This window comes from Microcebus murinus, chromosome 9 (genome assembly GCF_040939455.1).
Source record: "Microcebus murinus isolate Inina chromosome 9, M.murinus_Inina_mat1.0, whole genome shotgun sequence".
Classification (NCBI taxonomy): domain Eukaryota; kingdom Metazoa; phylum Chordata; class Mammalia; order Primates; family Cheirogaleidae; genus Microcebus; species Microcebus murinus.
Genome location: NC_134112.1, coordinates 82368649 through 82396124, shown reverse-complemented (window position 1 = coordinate 82396124; position 27476 = coordinate 82368649). Strand labels below are relative to the sequence as shown.

At 44.1% G+C, this 27476-nt stretch overlaps 2 protein-coding genes across 3 annotated transcripts in view; one reads left to right on the top strand and one right to left on the bottom strand.

The window, feature by feature from the left end:
• The window catches only part of COPG2 (coat protein complex I subunit gamma 2), a 117305-nt gene extending 91888 nt beyond the window's left edge, over positions 1-25417 (top strand). The window contains exons 21-24 of the mRNA XM_076006613.1: positions 23042-23139; positions 23878-24016; positions 24295-24393; positions 24818-25417. Coding sequence (XP_075862728.1) covers positions 23042-23139; positions 23878-24016; positions 24295-24393; positions 24818-24948 — 467 coding nt within the window. The 3' untranslated portion in view covers positions 24949-25417. The remainder of the gene's footprint in view (positions 1-23041; positions 23140-23877; positions 24017-24294; positions 24394-24817) is intronic.
• MEST (mesoderm specific transcript) overlaps positions 14332-27476 on the bottom strand; it is a 32338-nt gene continuing 19193 nt past the window's right edge. For both annotated transcript variants that reach the window (XM_076006615.1, XM_076006614.1), the window contains exon 12: positions 14332-26668. In XM_076006615.1, the coding sequence (XP_075862730.1) occupies positions 26551-26668 (118 nt within the window). In that variant the 3' untranslated portion in view covers positions 14332-26550. The remainder of the gene's footprint in view (positions 26669-27476) is intronic.

Here is a 27476-nt window from a genome sequence, read left to right as displayed (position 1 = left end):
CACCTGCTGTCACCTCCTGGCCTTGCTTGGCTGGTCATGTCTCCTGTTTCCTCCTCTACTGCACAACAAGTTACTGTCTGACCCTAACCACCTGCATTCTTTCAACTACCATGTGTGAATCAGCTACATTCAGTAGTCTTCTGAGGGGTCCTCCCTTCTTGACCTGCACCCCGCACCCACTACTGCACAACATGCAGTCGTCCTTATGTTAGACGTACTGTACTGAATCCACACGCTCTACCCAGCAGTCCACGTCCACGTCCCTGTGGCCCAGGCTGCAGGTCACTTCCAGTGCCACACAACCATGGCTCCCTCTCGCCCTCCTCTTTCCTTTCACAGACTTTCTGCTGCAGTCTTGGGAGAAGGCTCTCAGGAGTATGTGCCTCTGATTCTCCTCCCTTCTTCCTCCACCACAGCCCTTTTTGCCTTCAGCTGTCGCTCTCGCCCCCCCATCTGCCCACCCTCGCCCCTGCCACACAAATGCACCCAGACTCAACCCCCTGCTCTGCCTGAGAGCTCATCTTCCTGGGTGCTCCCACCCTTGCCCCCTTCCACGTTCCCTTCCCTGGCACCCAGCTCTTCTCAAGATGTTCTTTCCCTGCTGTCTCCATTGCCCTTTGGCCCTTCCTTCCCAGTGACAACAGAGCCACTGCCATCTGCTCCCACACACACATCCCGGCCTGCTGAGGGTGGCTGCACCTCACCTCTCTCAGCCTCACTCCTCAACCTCAGTCCTCAGCTCCGCGACCTTGGCCTCCGCGGCACCACACTTCCTACCTTTGACAGGAAATCCCAACCCCACCATCATCACCCCAGGTGCCTTCTCGGCTACATCCATTTGCTCGCTGTCAACCTCGTCCTGTCTGATGGGACCTTTGCTCCCATTCCTGACAGTCTCGACTCTGATGCCTCCATCGGCCCCAGCGCACGTGCGGCATCTGCACGCGCTGCACATCTCCGCCCAGCTCCCCCTTCTCCCCGCCCCCCCGGTGATTCTCACCCGAGGATGCACAGCCCCCAAGCCGGCCTATCAGAATCATCATTTGGGGCAGTTTGTTCTTATTCTGTATGTTTGGTTTTAGGATTTAGGTTTTGGTTTGGGATTTTTCATTTTTTGAGCAGACCCCTCCTCATCCCTCTGATGTTCTGATAGGCCAACCTGGGGATCTGTGCCCACAGCCCCCCTCGGGTGAAATCCACCCCCCCATCCCCGTTGAGAATCACCGCTGTGGGCGGCCACCTGGACTCCCTGGGCTTCATTCCCCCATTTTGCACCTCTGGCCTTCCAGTGGTTGCCGTTTACACTTCTCTCTCAAAGGTCCCAACATTTACACTCCCTTCCCCGATATATGCCCGGCACTCTCCCCTTGGAACCACCTCATTCCCTCCCCTATTACTCTTTGACATTGCATGCTACAGTTCTGTTAACACCCCTACTGACAACCCTTAGATCCCCCCTGAATGACTCTCAGACATTTTATCAATATATTTGGCCTCCATGTGTTCTTTCTAGGCACTTAGTGCTGTCCCTTTTCCTTAGTCACCCCTCCTCTTTCACATGCCTGACATGGTGCCTCTGGAGAGACCTCCTCATTTGATCCTTTGATTTTCCTTATTTCCTAGAAACCAGCCCTTTCCTTGACCTCCTACCCTATCTGAAGCTACTCTCCTTTTCTTCTGGGTGGATTCAGAAGTCTTCCCAGCCTGTATGTACCACCCTCAACCTTCAACACATAAATAAGATGATTTTCTCAATGCCTGGAACTTGGCTCATGTCCCCCCCCCCATCCCCACCCCCACCCCACACACCCACCCCACTCCCAATCCCCTTGTTCCCAACCCTACCCTCCCACCCAACCCAGTCCACCCCAACCCAAACCCCACCCCGGTTCCCTCCCCCCCACCCTTCTCCCCACCCTCCCTTCCCTATCACCCACCCTGCCCCCCACCCCCCCTTCCCCGCCGGATCCGTAGTAAATAAAGAGCCTGGCCCGAGATTTGCACCTTTGCAGCAATATTCAAGGCTATAAGAGCAGCCATTATTCCCTCCAACTGCTGTCCACCCCTTTGCCAGTTTCCCATCATGCCAGGACATCCTGGCTGCCCTGAGTTCTCTAAATTGCTTCATTCCTACTCTGGGACTTCCTCTTTATCCTCTCTCCCCCTGTTGCTACCCAACCTGTTTCCCTTCTGCCATGTTGTCTGCCCTCCCTCATTCCCTGGGTGTCCCCCAATCCTGTCTTTTATAGGTGACTCCCCATTGTGCTGCATCATGGTCCCATTTTCACGTTCTTTCTTCTGGTCTTTCCTTGTGACACATTTCTTCTCTTTGCCTCCTTGGCCACTGCAAAACACCCTGCCTCTTCTCTATGGCCCCTATTCTCTCAGCTACCTAGTAGTGCCTGTCCGTTCCTTGGATTCAGTCATCTTTTCTCCATATGAGTGTGCTCACTTCTTTGACATGTTCTCCCACTAAAACTCTTTCCATCCTTCTTCTCTTCTGGAACCACATGCTGTCACTCATCCAGATGGTCCTTCAGTTCTGCCCATTGCCTTCCATTAGGCTGCCTCTTCCTTCCCCTCTCCCACCCAGCCTTTCTTCTCTTTTTTATTTTTTTGAGACAGAGTTTCACTCTTTTGCCCAGGCTAGAGTGCTGTGGCATCAGCCTAGCTCACAGCAACCTCGAACTCCTGGGCTCAAGCGATCCTCCTGCCTCAGCCTCCTGAGTAGCTGGGACTACAGGCATGTGCCACCATGCCCGGCTAATTTTATATATATATATATGTATGTACTTTATTTTTTTTAGTTGTCCAGCTAATTTTTTTAGTAGAGACGGGGTCTCGCTGTTGCTCAGGCTTGTCTCAAACTCCTGAGCTCAAACGATCCGCCCGCCTTGGCCTCCCAGAGTGCTAGGATTATATTGTGAGCCACTGCACCCAGCCCCCATATACTCTTTTTTTATTTTTATTTTTATTTTTTTTTTATTTATTTAGAGACACAGTCTCTATTGCCCCAGCTAGAATTTTTATTTTTATTTATTTATTTATTTAGAGACAGCATCTCACTCCATTGCCCCTGCTAGTGTGCTGTGGCGTCAGCCTAGCTCACAGCAACCTCAAACCCTTGGGTTCAAGCAATTTTTCTGCCTCAGCCTCCAGAGTAGCTGGGACTACAGGCATGTGCCACCATGCCTGGCTAATTTTTTTCTATTTTTGGTAGAGACGTGGTCTCGCTCTTGCTCAGGCTAGTCTCGAACTCCTGAACTCAAGCGATCCTGCCACCTTGGCCTCCCAGAGTGCTAGCATTACAGGTGTGAGCTACCAAGACTGGCCCAACCTTTCATCTCGTCTCTCTTCCTGTTCCATTAAGTGTCTTCCCAGGAAACTCTACATCCAGTGCCACTGCTTCGTTCTCTTCCTCCTTTCTTCACCTCCATTACTTCCATTTATCCCCATGGGGACCCTTTGAACCATTGCACCCCTGTACATCACATTTGCCCTTCTACTACCTACTGGGGCCATCCCATCAGCTGATCCCTCTTTGCCACTCAGCCACAGTACCTTCAAAACACCTGTGTTCAGAATTTAAGACTCTCTTCTTATGTAGGTACCACTCTCCATGCTCCTATGCAGTCACTCTTGTCTTGCCCTCTGAATCAAACCTCCTGAAAATGAAACTCCTACCCCAGCAGTGAACAGCCCTTCCCCTCACCAACTGCTGCTGTACTCTGTTCCGCTTTGCCCAATTCCTTTTCCCTGAACTCCCTCTGACTCTACGATGCCCCATGGATTGAAGGTCTTCCCTCGTCCCACTGAGATTTACTATGTTCCTCTACAGATATATTCTATCTCAAGCTACAACTCCATCCTTTCTGCCACTATTGAACAGTGAAGCTTGAATTCAGTGATCAAGTTATCTTTTCCAAATTGGTTCCCAGCCAGTCTACCATGTGCAAGTATCTTTATACCCACACACTGGATTGAAATCACAAGACTCCATCCTCAAGTCCCTGAGATTACCAGCCAGTATTTCCATGCAAGTACCATTTTAATATGCAGCCATGCCTGATTTCCTCCATTTAATCTGAGTCACTGTGGCCCTTTCCCACACTTTCTGCTAAGGGCCTGTCTCTGCAAATCCCTGAACCTTTTCTTCTCAGCTCTGTTCTCCACCTACAGTCTGGCCTTGATATCTTACATGGCACAGAATTACACTGTGAGATCTGCTACAGTCACCAGTGCGTAAACTCTTGGTTCTGCCTTCACCTTTTGTGTATTCACCCCATTACCAGTGCTTACCCCTTGAAAATCAATGAGGTCTCTCACCTCTCATATGCCTCCTGTCCCATTCCTTTCCTTTCCACTTCCCTCACCCAACTCGACTTCCGTTTGCCACCTTCCAATGACTGACCAACTCCAATCTCTATTTTTCCATACTGGATATGGATTTAAACTTTGCATCAGCCATCCACTGCATTATTTCTTCCAGATTGTCTTCCTCAGCCCCTTCACTGCATGGTCAACATTAGTCCCAAGTCCCCTGCTACATAACCAGTCACTAAAAAGACTCATCACTCTTTTACTTGAGGTGCACTCCGTTCAACACTTGTCCTCACTGCTGCTACCAGGGCCAAATTCGTTGTCCCTAATGTACTTAATGGAGTCCATCTCATCTCTGATTTCAATACTAACCATCCTACGTTCTTGGTTCTGCCATTTGACAGATAGTCCTTTCTTCTCACAGTGGAGTACATGTCACCTCCGATCTTTCATCCTCTCACCATGCCTTTGATTCACAGGTTGGTCCCCAGCGTATCTGAGGTGCCCTTACCACTACACCTTCCTTCTTCTTGGCCTCCTCCCTCCTCTCCTTCCTTCCTAGCTTGTCTTACCCACCCCATACTTTGTCCTCCATGAGCTTCCTCATGCACTTTTCCCCTTTGGGGACAAACTCCATGGATTCTGCACATTCACTCCTCTACCTTGGGGTTGCCATGCCTCCCTTGGAGCAGCGCATTCCCTGGTCCTAACCAGCCTCTGCTGTCTCAGCTGCTAGCTCCCTCACCTGCTCCCTCTCACGCCTCTTGCCCACTGGACCACCTCTCCTCCATGCTGCTCCACCACATGTCGCAAACTCCTCACCTGCTGTCACCTCCTGGCCTTGCTTGGCTGGTCATGTCTCCTGTTTCCTCCTCTACTGCACAACAAGTTACTGTCTGACCCTAACCACCTGCATTCTTTCAACTACCATGTGTGAATCAGCTACATTCAGTAGTCTTCTGAGGGGTCCTCCCTTCTTGACCTGCACCCCGCACCCACTACTGCACAACATGCAGTCGTCCTTATGTTAGACGTACTGTACTGAATCCACACGCTCTACCCAGCAGTCCACGTCCACGTCCCTGTGGCCCAGGCTGCAGGTCACTTCCAGTGCCACACAACCATGGCTCCCTCTCGCCCTCCTCTTTCCTTTCACAGACTTTCTGCTGCAGTCTTGGGAGAAGGCTCTCAGGAGTATGTGCCTCTGATTCTCCTCCCTTCTTCCTCCACCACAGCCCTTTTTGCCTTCAGCTGTCGCTCTCGCCCCCCATCTGCCCACCCTCGCCCCTGCCACACAAATGCACCCAGACTCAACCCCCTGCTCTGCCTGAGAGCTCATCTTCCTGGGTGCTCCCACCCTTGCCCCCTTCCACGTTCCCTTCCCTGGCACCCAGCTCTTCTCAAGATGTTCTTTCCCTGCTGTCTCCATTGCCCTTTGGCCCTTCCTTCCCAGTGACAACAGAGCCACTGCCATCTGCTCCCACACACACATCCCGGCCTGCTGAGGGTGGCTGCACCTCACCTCTCTCAGCCTCACTCCTCAACCTCAGTCCTCAGCTCCGCGACCTTGGCCTCCGCGGCACCACACTTCCTACCTTTGACAGGAAATCCCAACCCCACCATCATCACCCCAGGTGCCTTCTCGGCTACATCCATTTGCTCGCTGTCAACCTCGTCCTGTCTGATGGGACCTTTGCTCCCATTCCTGACAGTCTCGACTCTGATGCCTCCATCGGCCCCAGCGCACGTGCGGCATCTGCACGCGCTGCACATCTCCGCCCAGCTCCCCCTTCTCCCCGCCCCCCCGGTGATTCTCACCCGAGGATGCACAGCCCCCAAGCCGGCCTATCAGAATCATCATTTGGGGCAGTTTGTTCTTATTCTGTATGTTTGGTTTTAGGATTTAGGTTTTGGTTTGGGATTTTTCATTTTTTGAGCAGACCCCTCCTCATCCCTCTGATGTTCTGATAGGCCAACCTGGGGATCTGTGCCCACAGCCCCCCTCGGGTGAAATCCACCCCCCCATCCCCGTTGAGAATCACCGCTGTGGGCGGCCACCTGGACTCCCTGGGCTTCATTCCCCCATTTTGCACCTCTGGCCTTCCAGTGGTTGCCGTTTACACTTCTCTCTCAAAGGTCCCAACATTTACACTCCCTTCCCCGATATATGCCCGGCACTCTCCCCTTGGAACCACCTCATTCCCTCCCCTATTACTCTTTGACATTGCATGCTACAGTTCTGTTAACACCCCTACTGACAACCCTTAGATCCCCCCTGAATGACTCTCAGACATTTTATCAATATATTTGGCCTCCATGTGTTCTTTCTAGGCACTTAGTGCTGTCCCTTTTCCTTAGTCACCCCTCCTCTTTCACATGCCTGACATGGTGCCTCTGGAGAGACCTCCTCATTTGATCCTTTGATTTTCCTTATTTCCTAGAAACCAGCCCTTTCCTTGACCTCCTACCCTATCTGAAGCTACTCTCCTTTTCTTCTGGGTGGATTCAGAAGTCTTCCCAGCCTGTATGTACCACCCTCAACCTTCAACACATAAATAAGATGATTTTCTCAATGCCTGGAACTTGGCTCATGTCCCCCCCCCATCCCCACCCCCACCCCACACACCCATCCTCACCCCACCCCCACACCACCCCTACCCCCACCCCACCCCACTCTCAATCCCCTTGTTCCGAACCCTGCCCTCCCACCCAACCCAGTCCACCCCAACCCAAACCCCACCCTGTTCCCCTCCCCCCACGCATCCCCCCACCCTCCCTTCCCTATGACCCACCCTGCCCCCCACCCCCCCTTTCCCGCCGGATCCGTAGTAAATAAAGAGCCTGGCCCGAGATTTGCACCTTTGCAGCAATATTCAAGGCTATAAGAGCAGCCATTATTCCCTCCAACTGCTGTCCACCCCTTTGCCACATTCCTATCCCCATGCCGGGACTTCCTGCCTGCCCTGAGTTCTCTAAGTCCTTCATTCCTGCTCTGGGACTTCCCCTTTATTCTTCCTCCTCTTGTTGCTGTTCAGCCTGTCTCCCTTCTGCCATGCTCTCTGCCTTCCCTCCTTCCCTGGGTGCCCCCCAATCCTGTCTTTTATAGCTGACTCCCCGTTGTGCTGCATCATAGTCCCATTTTCACATTCCTTTTTGGAGTCTTTTCCCTTATAATGACATATGTCTTCTCCTTGACTCTTTGGTTCCCTATGGTCTGTAGTTTCTCAACTACCTAGTGCCTATCCTTTCCTCGGATTCTGTTATGTTTTCTACATGCAGTTGTGCTCACTTCTTTGACCTGCTCTCTTGTTCAAACTCCTTCCATCCCCTCCCTACCCCACCTTCTCTCCTGGAACCATTTTGTTTCACTCATCCACATCTTCCTTTGATTCAGTCACTGCCTTCCCTTGGGCTTTCTTTTCCTTCCCCTCTCACACCCAACCTTTCATTGTCTTTTCTCTTCCCTTTCCATCAAGCAGGTTCCAGGAAAACTCCATAGCCAGCCACACTAATTCTTCTTCTTCCTCCTTCCCTCCTTTCTTACTATCATATACTCCTATGGGGCCCATCCAGTAATGCCCATCTCACTTACCCTTCCACTACCCTTTGAGGCCCTCTAGATCAGCAGTTTCCTGTCTGTCTTGGCCACACTAACTTCACAGTGCCTGTGTTCAGAATTTAGACCCTTTCTTATATAGGTACCGCTCTGCATCTTGTTCTGCCTTCCCTAGTCCCTCCTCTCTAGATCAAGCCTTCCTAAAATGAAGGCCTTACCCAATCACCCAACACCCCCACCTTCTCCAACCTGTAGACATAATCTCTCCTCCTTTGCCCACTTACTACTGAATTATTAAACTTCTCCCACTAAACCTGTGGAGTTTTCCTGAATTTAAATTGCCCCCTCGCTGGCCTCAGATAGGTTCACTACATCCCTCTGTAGATATTTTCCCTTGTAAGCCACACCTAAATCCTTTCTGCCACCCTTGTACAGTGGAAGCTTGAATTCAGTGATCATTGCTAATTGTCTCCTCCTCATTGGTTCCCACCTGCTGCTCTGCCTTTTTCAAACTTGTTTGTACCTAACATACTGGACTCAAACCACAAGAGTCTATCCCCAAGTTCCTGAGTTTATCTGCCAATAGTTCTGTGCAAGTACCATCTGAACATGTAATGGCTGCCCAGTCTCCTCTGTTTAACCCGAGTCATTTTAGCCCTTTCACCTACTTTCTCCCAGGGACCTAGTTTGGCAAATGCCTGGGCTTTTGCTTCTCTCCTGTGTTCTACTCCTACATTCTGTCCTTCATGCCATCCATGACACTGACTTGCCCAGGGAGATCTGCAAATGCCCCACCTTGGGACTCTGTGTTCACCTTCCCTGCTTCTGTGATGGCTCCTTTACCAACCCTCCAATTCATGAGGTTCTTTCCTCTTTCACTTACTTCCTGTGCTTGTCTTCCCACCAACTTCCCAGACCCATCCTTGCATATATCATGCCTTCCAATGACTGTCTCACTCCACATTTCTTTCTTTTACTATGCTGGATGGGGATTTAAACCTTACACCTCAAACCTTTTGTTTCCTTCCACTGTTATCTTCCAGACAGCCTCTACTTCATCTGGGTCATCCAGTACAATATCCCCTGCCACCTACCAGTCAGCCAATAGGCTCATGGGTCACTTCCTTGAGGTTGACTCCATTCCTCACCAAGCCTCACTGCTGACACCATTGCTGGACATTTGCCCCCAAAATGCTGGCCTGAATCATCTCTTGTCTGATTTCAACACTAACCATCCTACCTTTTGGTTGTGCCATTTTGCAGACAGTCTTTTCATCTCACAGTGCAGTACCCATCACCTCCGATCTTTCATCCTCTCACCATGCCTTTGATTCACAGGTTGGTCCCCAGCATATCTGAGGGGCCCCCACCACTATACCTTCCTTCTCCTTTGACCGCCTCCCTTCGCTCCTTCCTTCCTAGCTTGTCTTACCCACCCCATACTTTGTCCTCCATGAGCTTCCTCATGCACTTTTCCCCTTTGGGGACAAACTCCATGGATTCTGCACATTCACTCCTCTACCTTGGGGTTGCCATGCCTCCCTTGGAGCAGCGCATTCCCTGGTCCTAACCAGCCTCTGCTGTCTCAGCTGCTAGCTCCCTCACCTGCTCCCTCTCACGCCTCTTGCCCACTGGACCACCTCTCCTCCATGCTGCTCCACCACATGTCGCAAACTCCTCACCTGCTGTCACCTCCTGGCCTTGCTTGGCTGGTCATGTCTCCTGTTTCCTCCTCTACTGCACAACAAGTTACTGTCTGACCCTAACCACCTGCATTCTTTCAACTACCATGTGTGAATCAGCTACATTCAGTAGTCTTCTGAGGGGTCCTCCCTTCTTGACCTGCACCCCGCACCCACTACTGCACAACATGCAGTCGTCCTTATGTTAGACGTACTGTACTGAATCCACACGCTCTACCCAGCAGTCCACGTCCACGTCCCTGTGGCCCAGGCTGCAGGTCACTTCCAGTGCCACACAACCATGGCTCCCTCTCGCCCTCCTCTTTCCTTTCACAGACTTTCTGCTGCAGTCTTGGGAGAAGGCTCTCAGGAGTATGTGCCTCTGATTCTCCTCCCTTCTTCCTCCACCACAGCCCTTTTTGCCTTCAGCTGTCGCTCTCGCCCCCCATCTGCCCACCCTCGCCCCTGCCACACAAATGCACCCAGACTCAACCCCCTGCTCTGCCTGAGAGCTCATCTTCCTGGGTGCTCCCACCCTTGCCCCCTTCCACGTTCCCTTCCCTGGCACCCAGCTCTTCTCAAGATGTTCTTTCCCTGCTGTCTCCATTGCCCTTTGGCCCTTCCTTCCCAGTGACAACAGAGCCACTGCCATCTGCTCCCACACACACATCCCGGCCTGCTGAGGGTGGCTGCACCTCACCTCTCTCAGCCTCACTCCTCAACCTCAGTCCTCAGCTCCGCGACCTTGGCCTCCGCGGCACCACACTTCCTACCTTTGACAGGAAATCCCAACCCCACCATCATCACCCCAGGTGCCTTCTCGGCTACATCCATTTGCTCGCTGTCAACCTCGTCCTGTCTGATGGGACCTTTGCTCCCATTCCTGACAGTCTCGACTCTGATGCCTCCATCGGCCCCAGCGCACGTGCGGCATCTGCACGCGCTGCACATCTCCGCCCAGCTCCCCCTTCTCCCCGCCCCCCCCGGTGATTCTCACCCGAGGATGCACAGCCCCCAAGCCGGCCTATCAGAATCATCATTTGGGGCAGTTTGTTCTTATTCTGTATGTTTGGTTTTAGGATTTAGGTTTTGGTTTGGGATTTTTCATTTTTTGAGCAGACCCCTCCTCATCCCTCTGATGTTCTGATAGGCCAACCTGGGGATCTGTGCCCACAGCCCCCCTCGGGTGAAATCCACCCCCCCATCCCCGTTGAGAATCACCGCTGTGGGCGGCCACCTGGACTCCCTGGGCTTCATTCCCCCATTTTGCACCTCTGGCCTTCCAGTGGTTGCCGTTTACACTTCTCTCTCAAAGGTCCCAACATTTACACTCCCTTCCCCAATATATGCCCGGCACTCTCCCCTTGGACCCACCTCATTCCCTTCTCTATTTCCTCCTTGCCACACAAAATGTCTCAAACCGCAGTCTGTCTTTGAGGATTAATGTTTTCATACCCTCATTTGCATCCTCCCAATTCCTTTGAAAAATCATTGCTGTGGAGAATCAGAACAATGCCCCTTTACCTTTTTATTTTATTTTATTTTATTTTATTTTATTTTATTTTATTTATGTCTTTATTTATTACTGATTTCATGTGCTTTGATTCATTGTGGAGTTCATACATCTTACCTAACCTAGTTATAGTGCTTTTCCCAGTCTAAAACACACTCAGATTCTCCTCATGGAAGCTCTTGTTTTTCTACATTTACTTTTTCTTTCCATGACATCCTTCTACCCAGTTCTTCCCTTCCATCACTTCTCTACTCCACACTCATCCTCAGAGGCTTGTAAATGATCTCTCCTAAAGATCCAGCTTTTGAACACTTGACCCTTCTATGAAGTCAGATATATGAAAGTACCCCTTCTCTTAACCCTTTTTATCAGCCATACAGTATTTTCTATTCTTGTTTTAACACTTTCTATCCTTAAAGTTTATATAGTATGGCAAAGTCAATCTTTAGGACCACCTTTGCTACTGCCCACTCCTCTTATCCCCATCATGCATTCTTTTTACTGCACTAGAATCTTTTCATTATTATCATTCTTACTTTCCTCTCTATTCCTGTCTTTTCTTTCCACTATCATTAAGGACGTTTTCATCTCTAGTGTAGTTTTTCTCAGGGACTCCTTAGTCCTACATGGAATATCAATGGCATATCCTTTCTGCACCTCTTTTTCTCTTCTTTGACATTTTGAAACAGTTGCCTCATCCCCCTGCCCCGCCCCACCCTATCTCATAATTTGTTTACCACCATGTTTCTGATGCAGTTAGCAGTTCTTTCTAGAAATGGATGTGTACCTTTCAATTCCATTCCATGGTGCCCTTTCTCCATCTCAGCTCAATTCCTCTTTACCCCTTTTTCAACTTCTTTCTCCCCTCCTTTGTGTGGAATTGTAGTTAAATATACAACTCAATATATCATTTCCTCTCTGCCTTTTTCTGATATTCCACTCTACTGTATAGAGTTGTCTTCTGACTTGCGTATTTCCTACCTTCACCTTTTTTTCCTTCAGTATCTTTGGCCCATCATTAATCCTGTATCTCTTTTCTTAACTTATGCTCTTCTTCTACTGATATCATTGTTTCTGGGTTTCCTTATTGTGAACTGATTTGCCCTGTATTTAGTTAAGTTACTCTGATATGTTGTCAAATTCATACAGTGCTATTTTTAGATAGTTTCCATCATCTGTATTCTTCCTTATTCCATTTAATACAATTGTAGGGGAAAATCTTAGTTTTCATTATGTCTTTTTGAATGACCTTTCCCATCTAAAGGTTAATTTAAAATTGCTTTTCCCTCCATTTTCTTGTTTTCCATTCTGCCTTGGCAAAGCATATTTTATTAATATCCATATACTATGTATCATTCCTAAGCATTCACCAATATATTCCTATTGGATACCTCTTTTTATTCTGTATTCATTGCTCAATCCATTTCTGTATTTCTTCTTTCCATGCTGAAATTGCTGTGCTTCTCTATTTGTTCCCTGCTAGGATCCCTGCCACTTGCTTTATTTTATGTTCACTTCACTGAATATGTATCTAACCTTTCTGTCAACGGCACTTTTTTGTGCAAACATACCTTCCTAGACACTACCTCTCTATGTTCAATTTTTAGTTATCACTTCATCTTCTCCCTTCCTTTCTTCCTTTAAGAATTGCCTACACAGTCCTCTTCCTGATTCAGTTGCTTTATAAATACAAGCAATTTTCATTATCCTTTGTGCTTGAATAATAGTTTTTGGTAATAAACATATTACCTTAAATTTGAAAAAGCCCTCATCTATCTTCATTTAAAAAACCCAACACATTTTCTCCACCATCATTGAAACAAATTGGTGATAACCCTGTAAGTATTTCTTAAGAATATAAACTATTTTAAAGGACAGCTACTTAATTATTTAATATAATTCATTCATTAGCAGACATGTTTGTATATAGTACAAAATGGTCCCATAATATTGCCTGGACTTTTGACTAAGATCAAATGCAAAACGAGCCCATACTACAGTAAAGATTATAATTGCATTTGCTCTTTTACACTGCAAGGAACAATAAAATGTTTTCAAGATAAATAACAAATACATATATATTTTTCAAATGAAATATATAAACAAGAAATTTTTTTGAATGTTTACTTACCAAGTGATGAGTTGCTTGAGCTGTCCCACTCATATTGTGAGGAAGATGACAGGAATTATGCAAAATACTTTTAAAATCCTTAAGCACAGGAAGTAAGCCTATCTGTAGAAGAGCTATGTCCATAGCAAAATACAGCATCCTGAGCCAACTTGTTGCAAGCTAAAAGGTTTTTTTTTTTTTTTTTTTTTTTTGAGACAGAGTCTCGCTTTGTTGTCCAGGCTAGAGTGAGTGCCGTGGCGTCAGCCTAGCTCACAGCAACCTCAAACTCCTGGGCTCAAGTGATCCTGCTGCCTCAGCCTCCCGAGTAGCTGGGACTACAGGCATGCGCCACCATGCCCGGCTAATTTTTTTTTTTGTATATATATTTTTAGTTGGTCAATTAATTTCTTTCTATTTTTGGTAGAGACGGGGTCTCGCTCAGGCTGGTTTCGAACTCCTGACCTTGAGCGATCCGCCCGCCTCGGCCTCCCAAAGTGCTAGGATTACAGGCGTGAGCCACCGCGCCCGGCCAGCTAAAAGGTTTTGTTAGCACAAGAATGCTAACTCACTGTACCTGATTTTCCAAGCACATAGTGATATGTATATAAAAACACTTCACATAACAAGTATTTAGACAGTATGAGCAGATAGCTAGTGACACCTGTATTCTTCATTCTGGTCCCAATAACATTTGCCATTTTGTACCTTGCTTATTACAAACACAGTCTAATTCATACATTTTTTTCTCCAGTCAAGCACCTTCTCCTCCCCTTTCTCTTTCTTCTTTTTTATATACAAATCTCAGTTGCTTTTCTCACTTTCAGCCAATCTTAACATTATTTTGGCCACTTTAACATCACACTTTTGGTAGGTCATTTCATAACTCCCTTAGAATATGTGCCCTACAATATCTTAAACATTCTACACATCATTCACCCACAAACTCTATAATGAATCAATGGATGCTGGATTATTCTCTTGAGCTTTACCTTATCCTGATCCCCAACCAGTCCTCAACCAGTTAATAGCATTCATTTGTTCTACAAAGAAAGTATCCAATCCACATCTTCCAAAAGATCAATCTGGATGTTTTTAAGGTTTTCACCAATGGCTTCCTATCAGGGTTTATCTTAATTCATCTCTTTCTAACTTTCCCTTAAGCAATCACTTTAGTCAAATTTCCCACTAAGTCCTCAAGCACCAGCTGATCCAACTCCTATTCTTTTTCAGGCCCAAGATTTTCTCCCATTCTATACAGTTCTGAGATATGACAGTTCTGTTTCTTTAATTCACACCTGATCATATCATTCTACCTACTCAAAACTGCTCTCTAATTCATAATGCCCCCTCTTACTTACTTGCTATCCTCTATTTTCTTTTTCTTCTGTCATGACCTTTGGCCTAAGTATGGAGCAATAGCCATTTCTCCCATCAATATCTGTGATTATTATTTGAATAATGTCTTTCCATCTACAAACAACTTGAGCATTGCTCTTCTACTCCTTTTCTCCAAAATTTTTCTTTCTCCTTTTTCTGCAAACTTCTCACCTTTCCTCCAACATTCCGTCCTTTATCAGCTGTATCATTCTAATGGATACAGTCATCTCATTTAGAGATGTTCACTCTTGACATTCAGCACTCACTATTCAACCTTCTTCCATCTTCCTTATTTCCCACACTGTATTGAATCTGTTCCCATCCTCCATTCAGACTAGACTTCCCTAGGATTCCTGCTCTGGCCCATTTTAAGTCTGTTGCATTAATCTGCCTCTAATCTCTCATTCTACTGACTACACCGATTGCTTCAAATCTTTTTCCAACAAAGCTTTATGGGCAGCAATATATCATACTCCAATTGCTATCTGCTTAACATACAGCTCCACTGAACTTCCAATTCTGATGTCTCAGTGCTCCTCATCCTGGCCCTCCTACCCTTCCTTAACATTTTATAAAACTGAATCCTCTGTACCCCAACCTAAATCCTACATCCTCTCTCCTTACTTAAATTTCAGCTTCAATTTTTCTGTACTTTTTCTTTCTCTCTCTTTTATGTATGTCTCAATAGTTGCTGTCACTTACATTTTAACATGATACTTTCATTTCTGAGCAAACTTTAACATCACACTTCAAAAAAGTTCTAATTCCTTTTTATTATTTGCTCTGTTATATATATTAACATCTATATTATCAGCTTCCATCTATAATCACAGTGATAGATATATTATTATTCTCTTGAGGTGTACTCCCTTAATGATACCCACCCACTTCTCACCAAATACAGATCATCTTCTCACAGAATAAGATGAGGTTTCAGGTTGCTATCAATAGCTTTTTCTCAAGATTCATCCTACCTATGGCATCAAAAGCTAATAATGTACTCTCTAATTCCCATTCCTGTCTAGGCTCTTGAAATTTATTAGATGCATCATTCATTACATTGAGTCTTCCCTTCCAGTTTGACCAATTGAGTCCATTTTGAAATCAGTTTCTCCATTCTGAATCTCCTTTTTATACATCTGATTTGCCTCATTGCCACTCCATCTGCCCTTATCTCTTCTGTTTCATACAATGATTCTTCACTCAGCTAATAAACTCTTTCTTCCTTCTTATTCCATCGAAACCTTGGTACAGGTATGGTGCCTTAACATATCAGGCAATATCTGCCATTCCTCAAATCATCCCTTCTCATCAGCAGGAGCCCTTCACTTTGTTCTTCCATTCCTTTCCTCCTTGTTCTTTATTTTTACCTAGAGAATCATGCTGCCTTATCTTCTCTGTCCCTGCTCCTTTCAGCTATTGCCTACATATCATTCTTATGGATTCAGTTGTTTCTCCAGAGACTCCCCTCCTGTTGGACACCCACTGCTCAACCTCCTCCCTTTTGTCCTGCATTCTTCACTTACTGCATTTGTTTGTACTCTTGATTCCGCCTACACTTTCATAGGATTCTTGCCACTGGCCTGCCAGTTACGCCCATCCCCCTTGGCCTCTCTCTCGCTGTATTGACCACACCCGTTGCTTCTAGTATTTCTCCAGCAAAGCCTCCTGGACAGCAAAACCTCATACCTCACTTCTCACTTTGCCACATTCTTACCTCACCTTGTTAATACACAACTCTGACAAATTTCCAATTTCCTAATGTTCCCATTTATCCCTCTTTAATGCCCTTTCATATTTGTCGTTTTTCTACACTGTATGTTCTGTACCCTGGCTTCATTCAGGCATTCCCTGTCTTTATTTAGCATCCAACCTCCATCTTTTGCTTTCTCCTTCTTTGCTATTTTTTTTGCACAAACCTCAGTTCTCTCACTTTTGGCAAATCCTAACATGTTTTCTTAATTTCTAAATACATCATTACTGTTTCTTTTATAAAACATTCTTCCCAATTTCCATTTGGAGGTTTCCTATGCTCATGTACCTACTCTCTCCCTCACTCAAAACCAGTTTTCTACTCTTTAGATAAGCCTTCCCCTTAGCCTGGCTTTTTCCTTCCATCATGACCTTTGGCCCAAGTATGGTGCCATATACCTCTAGTTAGTATCAATGACAATTTTTCATCAATATTAAATGATACCTTCTCATCTTGCAGCAATTTTAACTTCACTATTTTATCCCTTTTTCCTTATTACCTTATAAAAATTCTACCTTATATTCAGCATCCCTCCTTTATTTCAGAGACTTTGTAGATGTCATTCTTTACTCTGTAGATGCCATTCTCTTTATCTAGAAAACAGTATTACTGAATGGCCAAACATTCAGTACTGTCTTCTGGATAAACAAACTCCTGATAACAGCACTCAGTGTTCAGAATCTGCATGCTGAATTTGCGGTCCAGCCCACGTGGCCTCTTTCTCTTCTCGCTCTTCCACAAAGCCTCCTAAACAGCTCCCCCTCATAACCTCAATTCTTACTTTAGCCACATTCTCTCCTTCCTCTCTCTTCTTGAGTGGTTGTGATGTGGATTAACATGAAATCACTCTACCAGTGTTGCTCCTCTCCCACACCCAAGCATTCCTTATCCTATCACTCTTTAATACCGTTGGCCATGTTACTGCACTGCAAGTTCTGCCCCAGCCTGATTCATTCATTCATCCCTTTCCCTTTTTAGCCTTCATCTCCTCCATGCTCTCCTCGTCTCCTATCCTTTCATACAAGCCTCCCCAGTTGCTTCTCTAATTTTTAGCTAATCCTAACATGACAGTTGATAGTGAAGGCTCTTAATCAAAATTTTTCTTAATCTGTCTTCATCTAAAGTAGTGGTTGTCAAACTGGATCTTGTTAAAACACAAACTGCTGGGCCCCACCCTGAGTTTCTGATTCAGTAGTTCTGGGTTGGGGGAGAAGAATTTATATTTCCAACAAATTCCTAGGTAATGCTATGTAACATATTTTAAGAAGCATTGCTCTTAACTTTCCCCTCAGCCAGCCCTTTAATTAAAAATTTCTCACCAAGGCATGGAGAACAAGTCTGTTTCTTACTCTCCTTCTTGTTTAGGCCTTTGCTTCTCTCACAAACACCATCATTGCAATCTTGCCTAATACCCAACATATTTGACTAATCAGGCCATACTAAGATCTGACAGGATGCTGCATCCTGGGAATCTTTATGATGCTATGGTCTTTCTTATTACCATGCCACCTACTCACAATCATTCTCTAGTGTAGACAATGCTCCTTTTAGCTTCAATCCCTCTTCTTTTTTTTCTTTTTGAGACAGTCTCACTCTTGCTCAGCTAGAGTGCCATGGCGTTAGCCTAGCTCACAGCAACCTCAAACTCCTGGGCTTAAGCAATCCTTCTGCCTCAGCCTCCCGAGTAGCTGGGACTACAGGCATGCACTACCATGCCCAGCTAATTTTTTTTCTATATATTTTTAGTTGACCAATTAATTTTTTTCTATTTTTAGTAGAGACGGGATCTCACTCTTGCTCAGGCTGATTTCGAACTCCTGACCTTGAGCAATCCACCCGCCTCAGCCTCCCAGAGTGCTAGGATTACAGGCGTGAGCCACCGCGCCCGGCCTCAACCCCTCTTCTTCCATGTCGTTTGGCCCAAACATGGGGCCTTTTCCCTCCAGTCAGTCCTGCCCTTCTTCAAATGACCTTTTCATCTGGGGTTGATCTCTAACTCCTTTTCTTCTTGTTACCTATCTTGCAGTAAAGAAACATGCTACCTTATCTTCAACCTCCCTTCTTCTTTTAGCTGCCATCTATGTTTCATTCAAATGGACTCAGTCTCCTCCTGATAGCACTTCCTAGTCAGGCTCTCTCTATTATCTGTAGAAAATCTTCATATGAAGAATAACTTCTACAAGTAACTTTAATGCAGTGCTTACATTATATTCATTTGTTTGAGATGATTTACCCTCTCATAACTTTAACTATATACAGTATAATTTCATCTGTCATCTGTACCTGGAAATAACAAATGAAGTTTTACTCTCCAGTTGGGTTCCCAGCATGATCTCCAGCCAGTCATCCCCCAATATTAGTCATCCATTCTACAAACTGCTCAAAGATCTATCCTGGTGTCCTTAAGGTTGCTGGCCTGCCTGGCTTTGTATCGGGCTTCATCTTAATCCATCTCCTTCTGATCTGTCTAATTAAAACTTCTCACCAGAGCTTCCCATTACTTTTCAGGCCCCTGTTCTTCTCCCATTGTATACACTGCTTTTCAAAGTCTGGCATTAAAACCTAACATTTGACCTAATAGACCCACATTATGAGATTTTAACAGGATTTCTGGGAAACATTTTCCTCATCTGCCCATACTACTCCAGCTGCTTCTACTCTTCGTATGTTCTCCTTTTACGTAGTTCCCCGTCTCCCTCCTCTTTCTTACTTAGCCATGATCTTTGGTAGTTTGGCCTTATCCCTCCTGTCAATTTCTGCCAGTCTTCAGACGACCCATCTCTTCTGCAGGTTCTTCCGCCCTTTTCCCCGATTGACCCTGGAGAAATACCCATGTTACCTACACAGTCACTTGTTTTTTCAACTGCTGTCTTTTTATTATTCTTACGGATTCAGTAGTCTTTTCTTCCATCTTCCTTGTCACCTCTGCACTGTTCTGAATACACCTGCACTCTCAAGTCCAGACCTTCATAGGGTTCCTGTCATTGGCCATGACTCATATCTATCACATTTCAACTCCTTGACCTTTTACTCTATTGGTTACACTTCTTGCTTCATTATTCAAGCAGAGATTCCCAGATGGCATTCCCTCATGACACCAATTCTTATTTAGCCACTTTGTCTTCAAGTCTCTCTCTTTCTTTGGTTATAATCTAGCTTAACTCACATCTCTCTACTGCATGTACCACTCTGCCATTTTCCAGTGTTCCTCAGTTTTGGCCCTCTTTAATGCCCTTCCCTGCCCATACTTTATATTCTGCACCCCAGCCTAAATCCTACATCATCTTATTTTCCAGCTTCCAGCCTCTATATTCTTTTCTTTATCCTCTCCTGTGATATTTGCATGCAAGTCTCCCTAGGAAATGTCTGCTACTTTTAGCCAGTCCTCACATAGCAGGCTAACTTCTTTCTAAGAGCAACGTTAATGGCACACTGTGCAATACTCTATGGTATCTTAACTGTCATCCTTTCACTTACCATCTCTCTACAGAAGAAATGGATGCAGAATTCTTCCCTTCACATGTACTTCCTCTTCCTAATCTTTAGCCATTCCTCATCTAGTAGCAGTAATTCATTCTCTGGACAAACTCCCTGTTTACCCTCTCTAATAAGTCAAACCTAATATCCCTAGAGTTGCCGGCTATAGCTTTCTTTTATCAGCATTAATCTTAATCAGTCTATAAACTTTTCTATCAACCAAGTCCCTTTACTTAGCAGTTTCCCTCCAAAGCTAGTCTACTGCTCACTCCTACTGAAGTCCTTGCTCCTCATCCTTTCTGTGTGTTTTCCATGCAACACACATCCTTTCTGTGTGTTTTCCATGCTTTTTTACCCAAAATATGACCAGTTAGACCTCATTTGAGCTGACAGAATTCCCTATTCTGAACCTTTAGCCCATACTTGCTTTGCCTATAGGCTCTCCACCACACAATATTCTCTTTCCTTTGATTCCATTCTCTGTTTTAGGAATGCTGTCTTACCCTTCCAGATGTCTGTCATTACTTAGCGGCTAACTCTTTTTCATCTGAGGGCAACTTTAATGTTGCCTTTTTGTCTTAGGGAAAAACCTTACCTTCAACATCTGTCCTGCCATTTGGATAACATTCCCATGAATTCAGCAATATTTTCTTGGTGGGTATATACTCATTTTTAGCACTCACTGCTCAACTCGCTTTCATCATCCTTGATTTCCTACATACTATGTGGCATCCATTCCTTCTCAGTTCAGTTCAGACCTACATGGATTGCTGCAATTAGCCTGTATACAGATCCATCCCTTTTACCCCCTTTTTAGTCTTTTGCCATATTGACAGACCCTTTTCTTTATTATTCCACCAAAGCTTTCTGGAATCTCCTCATAACCCCATTTCTTCTTTAGTCACAGTTTCTCCCCAGTGGTTGAGACCTGGCAACTCCCAACTCCCTACCACATTTCCCACTCTGCCCTTTGCCACATTATATGTTCTGCACCCCTGCCCAGCTCACACGCCTCTCCCCTGCCTTAGCTGCCAGAGTCCATCTTTTCTTTATCCGGATTCTTTTCATACTAAGGATCTCCTGAGTGACTGACTCTCATTTTCAGTCAGTCCTCACAAGATAAGCCATTTCTGAGAACAATTTTAATGTAAACCTTCAGGGCTTTCTTCGCTTATTCTCTTTGTGTGCTGCCTTTGTTCATGTAGTTCTCTTTATATTATGGCAATGGAGTCAGTATTGTCCTCTTGTCATAGAAAGGCCCCCTCATACCTCATCACCCATGTTAATCATCCTGTCTAGCAACTTTGATAGGTATTACTACCAATGGTTTTTATTGGAGTTCACCATAGATTCCCTGTAACCTCTCATTTTCTCAATCAAACCATTTAATTAAAAACTTGCCACAAAGCTTTGAGGAACATTAACTCTACTAATACCATCGCCTGTTTACTTCCTTAATCTGTTTCTATGTATCAGGTACTTATTACATACATAAGTGTGTTTTGTCTTTACTTATACATAAAATTCAGCCAGTATGCCCCAGTCTGCGATCTGCCATTATTCCTGTCTCTGTCTCTCCTCATTCCTCTTCCTCATTTGCTGTAGCCTTCCTGCTTCATCTGAACCAAGCTGGGCTAATAATCTATGACTCAATGTCTGTCTTGACTCTTCATACTTGAGCATGACCTTTTTCTCTACCATAATCCCATCTCTATTCTTTTTAAATACCTCAGCTGACCTATTCTGGCTTTGTGTTACCTTTCTTTCTTTCTTCTGTCCCCTTCCCCCTGAAGAAAACTCTACCTTACTTTAACCACTCTTACCGTAATCCCTTTAAAGCACTGAAATAGATTCTGCAGCATTGATAGGTATACTCTTTCCTATGTGGTCCAACCTACCACCATCATCTGTTTTCAACATATTCTATTCAATCCGTCTGCTCTCTGAATTCAGACCCATTCTTCATAAAATTCCCACCAGTGGCTTAAATTAGGCATGTCTTATCTAGCTTCTAACCTTTCAGTCTCAACTGCCTCAAACCTGTTGGAAAATCATTTGAAATACAACCTATTTAACAATTTGTTCCTAAACAAATTCTCTTCTCAGCACCTATGCATTAGCACATCTTTTATTATTTCCAACTACTCCCATGGACTTTCTGGCCTCTTTTCTTTTGCTGTGTACCTTCCTCTACTTGCCAAAGCTCTTTTCCCTCTTTTGCAATCCAGTTACACTGTTGTATCCTTTCATTTTTATGATTTTCCCAGGCTGTTAATCCTGCACCCTCACGTAGCACTCTATTAAACATTCACTACATGTTTGGATGGATGGATGGATGGATGGATGGATGGATGGATGGATGGATGGATGGATGGATGGGATGCTCAACCTGTCATATAATGGTCTTTACATCTGACTCTATACTTTCTTCTCCTTGCCTATCCCCCAAATAACTTTGTAACTCCCTAATTTCTAATATTTTTGTACCTATAAGCTTTTTCCAGACCATGGATTAGAACTTAAATGCATTTTCTTCATCCATGCTCGCCAAATCCCCTCCTTCAAACAGTTCAGAAAATCCTATCTTCTTAATGAAAACTTCACTTTCCAGAAAAATGTCCCCCCACCTCAATTTTTTATTACTTATACCACTCATCTCAAAACATACAACTACCCACTTGCTTTTCCATTTTAAGACAGACTTTATTAATGCTAGACTCTCACTGTTGACCTACTTACTATAGGTTGGAAGTTGATACAAAGCAAGTTCATTCTGGTGATCTGTGGGCCCATTGTCAGTCCATAGTCTAAAGATAGTATTGAGACTCTAATGTGCTTGCTCAGTGTTAATTTGATGACCTGTATGCTTTTTTGCCATCAATATGTTTTGTCAGGTCCTAGAGCAGTTCTTTCTCAACACATTTATTTTCCAACATATAGGCTCTTTTGACAGGTATGGCAAAAAGCCCCCAAAAGTACCTCCCCTGCCGCTTTCTTCATACTTGTACAAAAACAGTTTGCCCATGTCATCTCTTCTGTGCTATTCTAACCCACATTGCAGAATAGACTTTAAAATCATACTTTGTGACACTGCCTTTTCCATTCACTGTCAGGCTGCTTTTGAGAACCACTCCCCTAAAAAACATGCATGTTTTAACTTGAATGTGTGGAACACAATGACAAGTACAGATGATGCTTCCTAAGTAGCCTGCGCTACTCACTGACGCAGGTTTGCTCATTCTTTCTCCTCCAGTTGCAGGCACTTTCAGCTGCACCATGAAGTTTACAGTCCGGGACTGTGACCCTAACACTGGAGTTCCAGATGAGGATGGGTATGATGATGAGTATGTGGTGAGTCTTCCCAGCAGAGAGACTTTGACACTTTTGCAACACTAAGTGACTTCTGCCTTGAGAGAACATTTTTCTAGAATCATCTGACATAAACTTACAGGGTTTCTATTCTTCTCAAACAGATTACAACTGAGAAAGACCTGGAACAATCCTCCTCTGTAATGGGATTACATCATGCCAAAGAGAATTCAGATTTACCAACTTCATAATTAATTAAAGCAAACTGACCCTTTTTTTCTTTATAATAGGGATAACTAAGAGCTGAAAATAATTACATTATTTTCATTGAGGTCACTTTTATTTAAAGTGGTTTTTTGGCTTTGTTTTGGGGTTTTTTTTTCTTCAGCAAAAAGTTTAGTTTGTTTTTAATAAAGCCATATCACAGACTAAAGAGCCTTCACAGAATGGAGGGAAAATCAGTGCATGAAGTTCAGAGGGTACTGTACATCCTGAACACAGTGATTAGGTGTGATGACAACATGATTGCTTTGTACCTCAGGGCTACAGATGTTCATCTGAATTTGGCTCTTGCCAGATGTCCTGTTTTCTTCTTTTGCTAAGACCTATAGCATTAGATTTATCTACACTACAGAACTTAAACTATCTTGGTGGTAGAGTTTTTCCTATGCTTCTGCAGGAATGTAACACAGAATGATAAAACCATTATTTAGCTTTCCCTTTAGCTTTGTCCTATAACAGGACTTTTCTTTCTGACCCCTGTTTGTTGCCTACTACTAGCTGGAAGATCTCGAAGTGACTGTGTCTGACCACATTCAGAAGGTACTGAAGCCTAACTTTGCTGCTGCCTGGGAAGAGGTGGGAGATACATTTGAAAAAGAGGAGACCTTTGCTCTCAGTTCTACCAAAACCCTAGAAGGTGAGAACAGTTTTGCTATCATCATACTTCCTGATAGCACTATTAAACCTGATAATTTGAACTCCCTTTTTAAAAAAATACTTCATAAGTCAGTTACTTAAAAGGCCAGAACCCTGTCTTCATCATCTAATTAAATCAGCCATTTTCAAGTCCACTAGCCTACCTCTGTGCACCACCACCAACCCCTTCTACTCCCCAGCCACCAGCACATCCTGGTGCAGAGGCAGATGCCTTTGCTTAACTTTACTACTACTGTTGAATCAATCTTCTCAACACAGAAGCTGTCAACAACATCATCGCATATCTCGGCATGCAGCCATGTGAAAGGTCCGATAAAGTACCCGAGAATAAGAATTCCCATTCCCTCTATCTAGCAGGTAAGAAACTTCCATTAGATTTACCTTATATTTCGTTGCAAAATTTAATATGAAGGGATGTGGATGGGCATCTCATGGCTTGCTATTGTCCTATCACCCCATTATGAGTAACAATTTGAAGCCCAGTTAAAATGAATTATTTATTTTGCTATTCTTAGGTTATTCTTTTAAGATATATATTTGGCCTAAAACATGTACTGAAAATCTCTCCCACAGATACCATCCTCCCCTCTTGAGTACTTTTGAATAACTTCTATGTACCTGGTCTCATGGAACATAAAATCTAGAATTTATTTGTAGGATTCAATTCTCACAAATCTCTAGAAAAGCTAAACAGAAAGGAGATGAAGGGAAAACATGATAAATCTCATTATTCAGAGCTTATTTTGAGTTCTTAATATGGTTTTCCTCACTTTTTTCTCAGGTATTTACCGAGGTGGCTATGATTTATTGGTGAGGTCCAGGCTGGCCTTAGCAGATGGAGTGACCATGCAGGTGACCGTCAGAAGCAAAGAAAGAACACCTGTAGATGTTATCTTGGCTTCTGTTGGATAAGCTCTTACTGGGCAAGATGAAGTTGATGTACACTTTCACTGTCAGTGGACTTTTAGGTTAGTGGCATGAATTTCCCAGAATCACACTTTGACTTCGAAAAAGCATATGAAACATTTGGCCCTCAGCCAGCAGATCAAGCAAATGTCTGTCCTTGCACATGGGTTGGGTTTTTTTTTCTTTTTATTCTACTTTGTCAGCTTTGGTATAATAGTGAGCTTTGGGCAATCTTGAAAATCAAATATTATCCTATACTCCAGCTGCTTAACTTCATTATATTTTTTTCTTTAATTTAATGTGTGTCTGAAAGCTCCTGGCAATGTTGGAAAATTTTATCCTGGAGGGGATGTGGGGGAGGGGAAGCCAGAGTCCACTTTTGTCACAATTCATTTTATTAATAGAAAATAAACACTTATTCCAGTTTAAAAGTTGTTATGCTTGAAGATGCTAATAAAAAATGAATTTAAAATAATCACTTAATCCTGCTTTAACTAAGACAATGAAATGTGGCTTAAAAAAAAGTATTCAGCACCACTGTTCATAGGTCTTTCAGAATTTGTTCTTAAAGCTTCCAGAACTTTCCTGTCTATAAGGTACAGGAATTGCTGAGCTACATGAGAAGGCCTCTCTGGGACAGCCAACGGGAAGTTAAGCAATCATGATGAAAGGAATCCATGTACCTTCAGCATGGTAACTTAGACTACACAATGATCCCTTCCCCTCAATTTAGCTCAGGAGAGACATCCTTCTAATAACCGAGGTATGAGAAGTCAGAATGATGTTTGCTTTTATGACTTGGTCTTTCCAACTGAGAACAGTCAATCTCTGGCACAGATGCTATTGGTCCTTAATGTCCTGTGATTTTAGGAAATTCTGTAAATAGTTTGGATTTAGTTCAATTCAAAAATTACACAAGTTTAATAAGGTTCACTACTTTGGCAGAATAAGGGTCTGCTGGTTTAGTATCCTTATAAAATACATATATGTATAGGTAAATCACAGTCTTAAAGTATACTTAGAATCCTGCATTATTTAAACCAATATCTATGTTAACAAATCTGTGATTAGAAGCAGATGATGAAACTAAATCCACAGTTATGATAAAGGAGACTCACTCTCACTTGATGCTGTGTTGCTTAGAGAAGTTTGAAAAAGTTTGTGCCCTTAAAGCCATTCAAGGAGAGAAGTAAGGAGGTCCTCTTATTTTTTACTTGAGGATTCCAGTGGGGCTGGGCCAGAAATTAGCACTTCTAAATGTTTGAGAAAAGCCCAAAGAAGTGTTAAGAAGTCTTTTATGCAAACGACTGTCTTTCTGCATCAGTGAGTAGTGCTCATCAGAATTTCCTAATAACACAAAGACAAAGTCAAATCCATCCACTTTTGATCAGAATGTCAAAGGAATGGGAGGCAAACTACTATGTTAACCCTTAGTCGGAGCTCCTGCTGGCCTTTTCCTATATACTGTTCACCAATGTGAGTAACGTGGACTTCTTTGAGAGAATAGTGTTTGATGGCCAGGACCTCTTTTGGGCATTTTTTTCTAAGTGGAATATACAACAGATAAGGGAGTAGGGGAGGTAATACAGGGAAGCTACTCTTTCCAGCTCAGAAGGAGTTGATGAAGCCCATATATGCATTCAAGAAGCCCATGGGATCCTCTAGCTGTGGATAGTGGCTAATGTGGTCATCCAGAATCGACACTGTGGACCGCGGCAGCGTTTTCCTAGTGGAAGAGAACAGCATGTAGGTGAACTTGAGGCTGTAGGGAGGGGAGGGATGTAAGCCAGTAGGAAGCCCCAGTAAATGTCCCTGCAGACATACCACACTGGAAGGAACCAACAAAGAGCTTATTCACCTTCTACACTGCAATTGTATCTTAGGCAGATAAACTGGCCAATGTGACTTATACAGACAGACTAATTTTTAAATGTTTGTTTTCCAACTGACAAAAATATAACACTTTGCAACAACTGTCAAAGCAGGATGACTTTTAGCTTCTTAGAGAAGCACCATTAAACAAGTGGATCACTTAGCAACTCACTGCCCAAGCAAAGATAACAAAGGATCTGCCTTAATCCCAGGGGGAAATAAGAGAAAGTATTGTGTTTACAATTATATGCAAGCTTTTTACTACTGGGTTGTGTCCACTAGGCCATAGGAAGGTATGGAACGTTCTTATGTGACATATTCAAAGTTCCTCATTCCAGCACCTTCCAAGTAAAAACCTAGAGAGAGTAACAACCCTATGAAAAGGTCCTTTTTCCACAGTGAACTCTTCTCAATCTCTCTTTGTAGTCTGCTCAGTTTTGGCCAATGAATTAGCTTTATAGTCAAACTAAAACAAACATTTCTTAAGAGATATCCAATTTCATTCTTTGACTCACATGATAGCTTTCTTACCTGTACAACTAGGAATATGTAGTAGCCATGCAGTGAAAACAGGCTGTGTAAATCAAGAGCATATATAACTGAATGTCTTGATGTTTAAGTTTATTGTAAGAATAAGATTCCCCAACTCATCTTTTTATGAT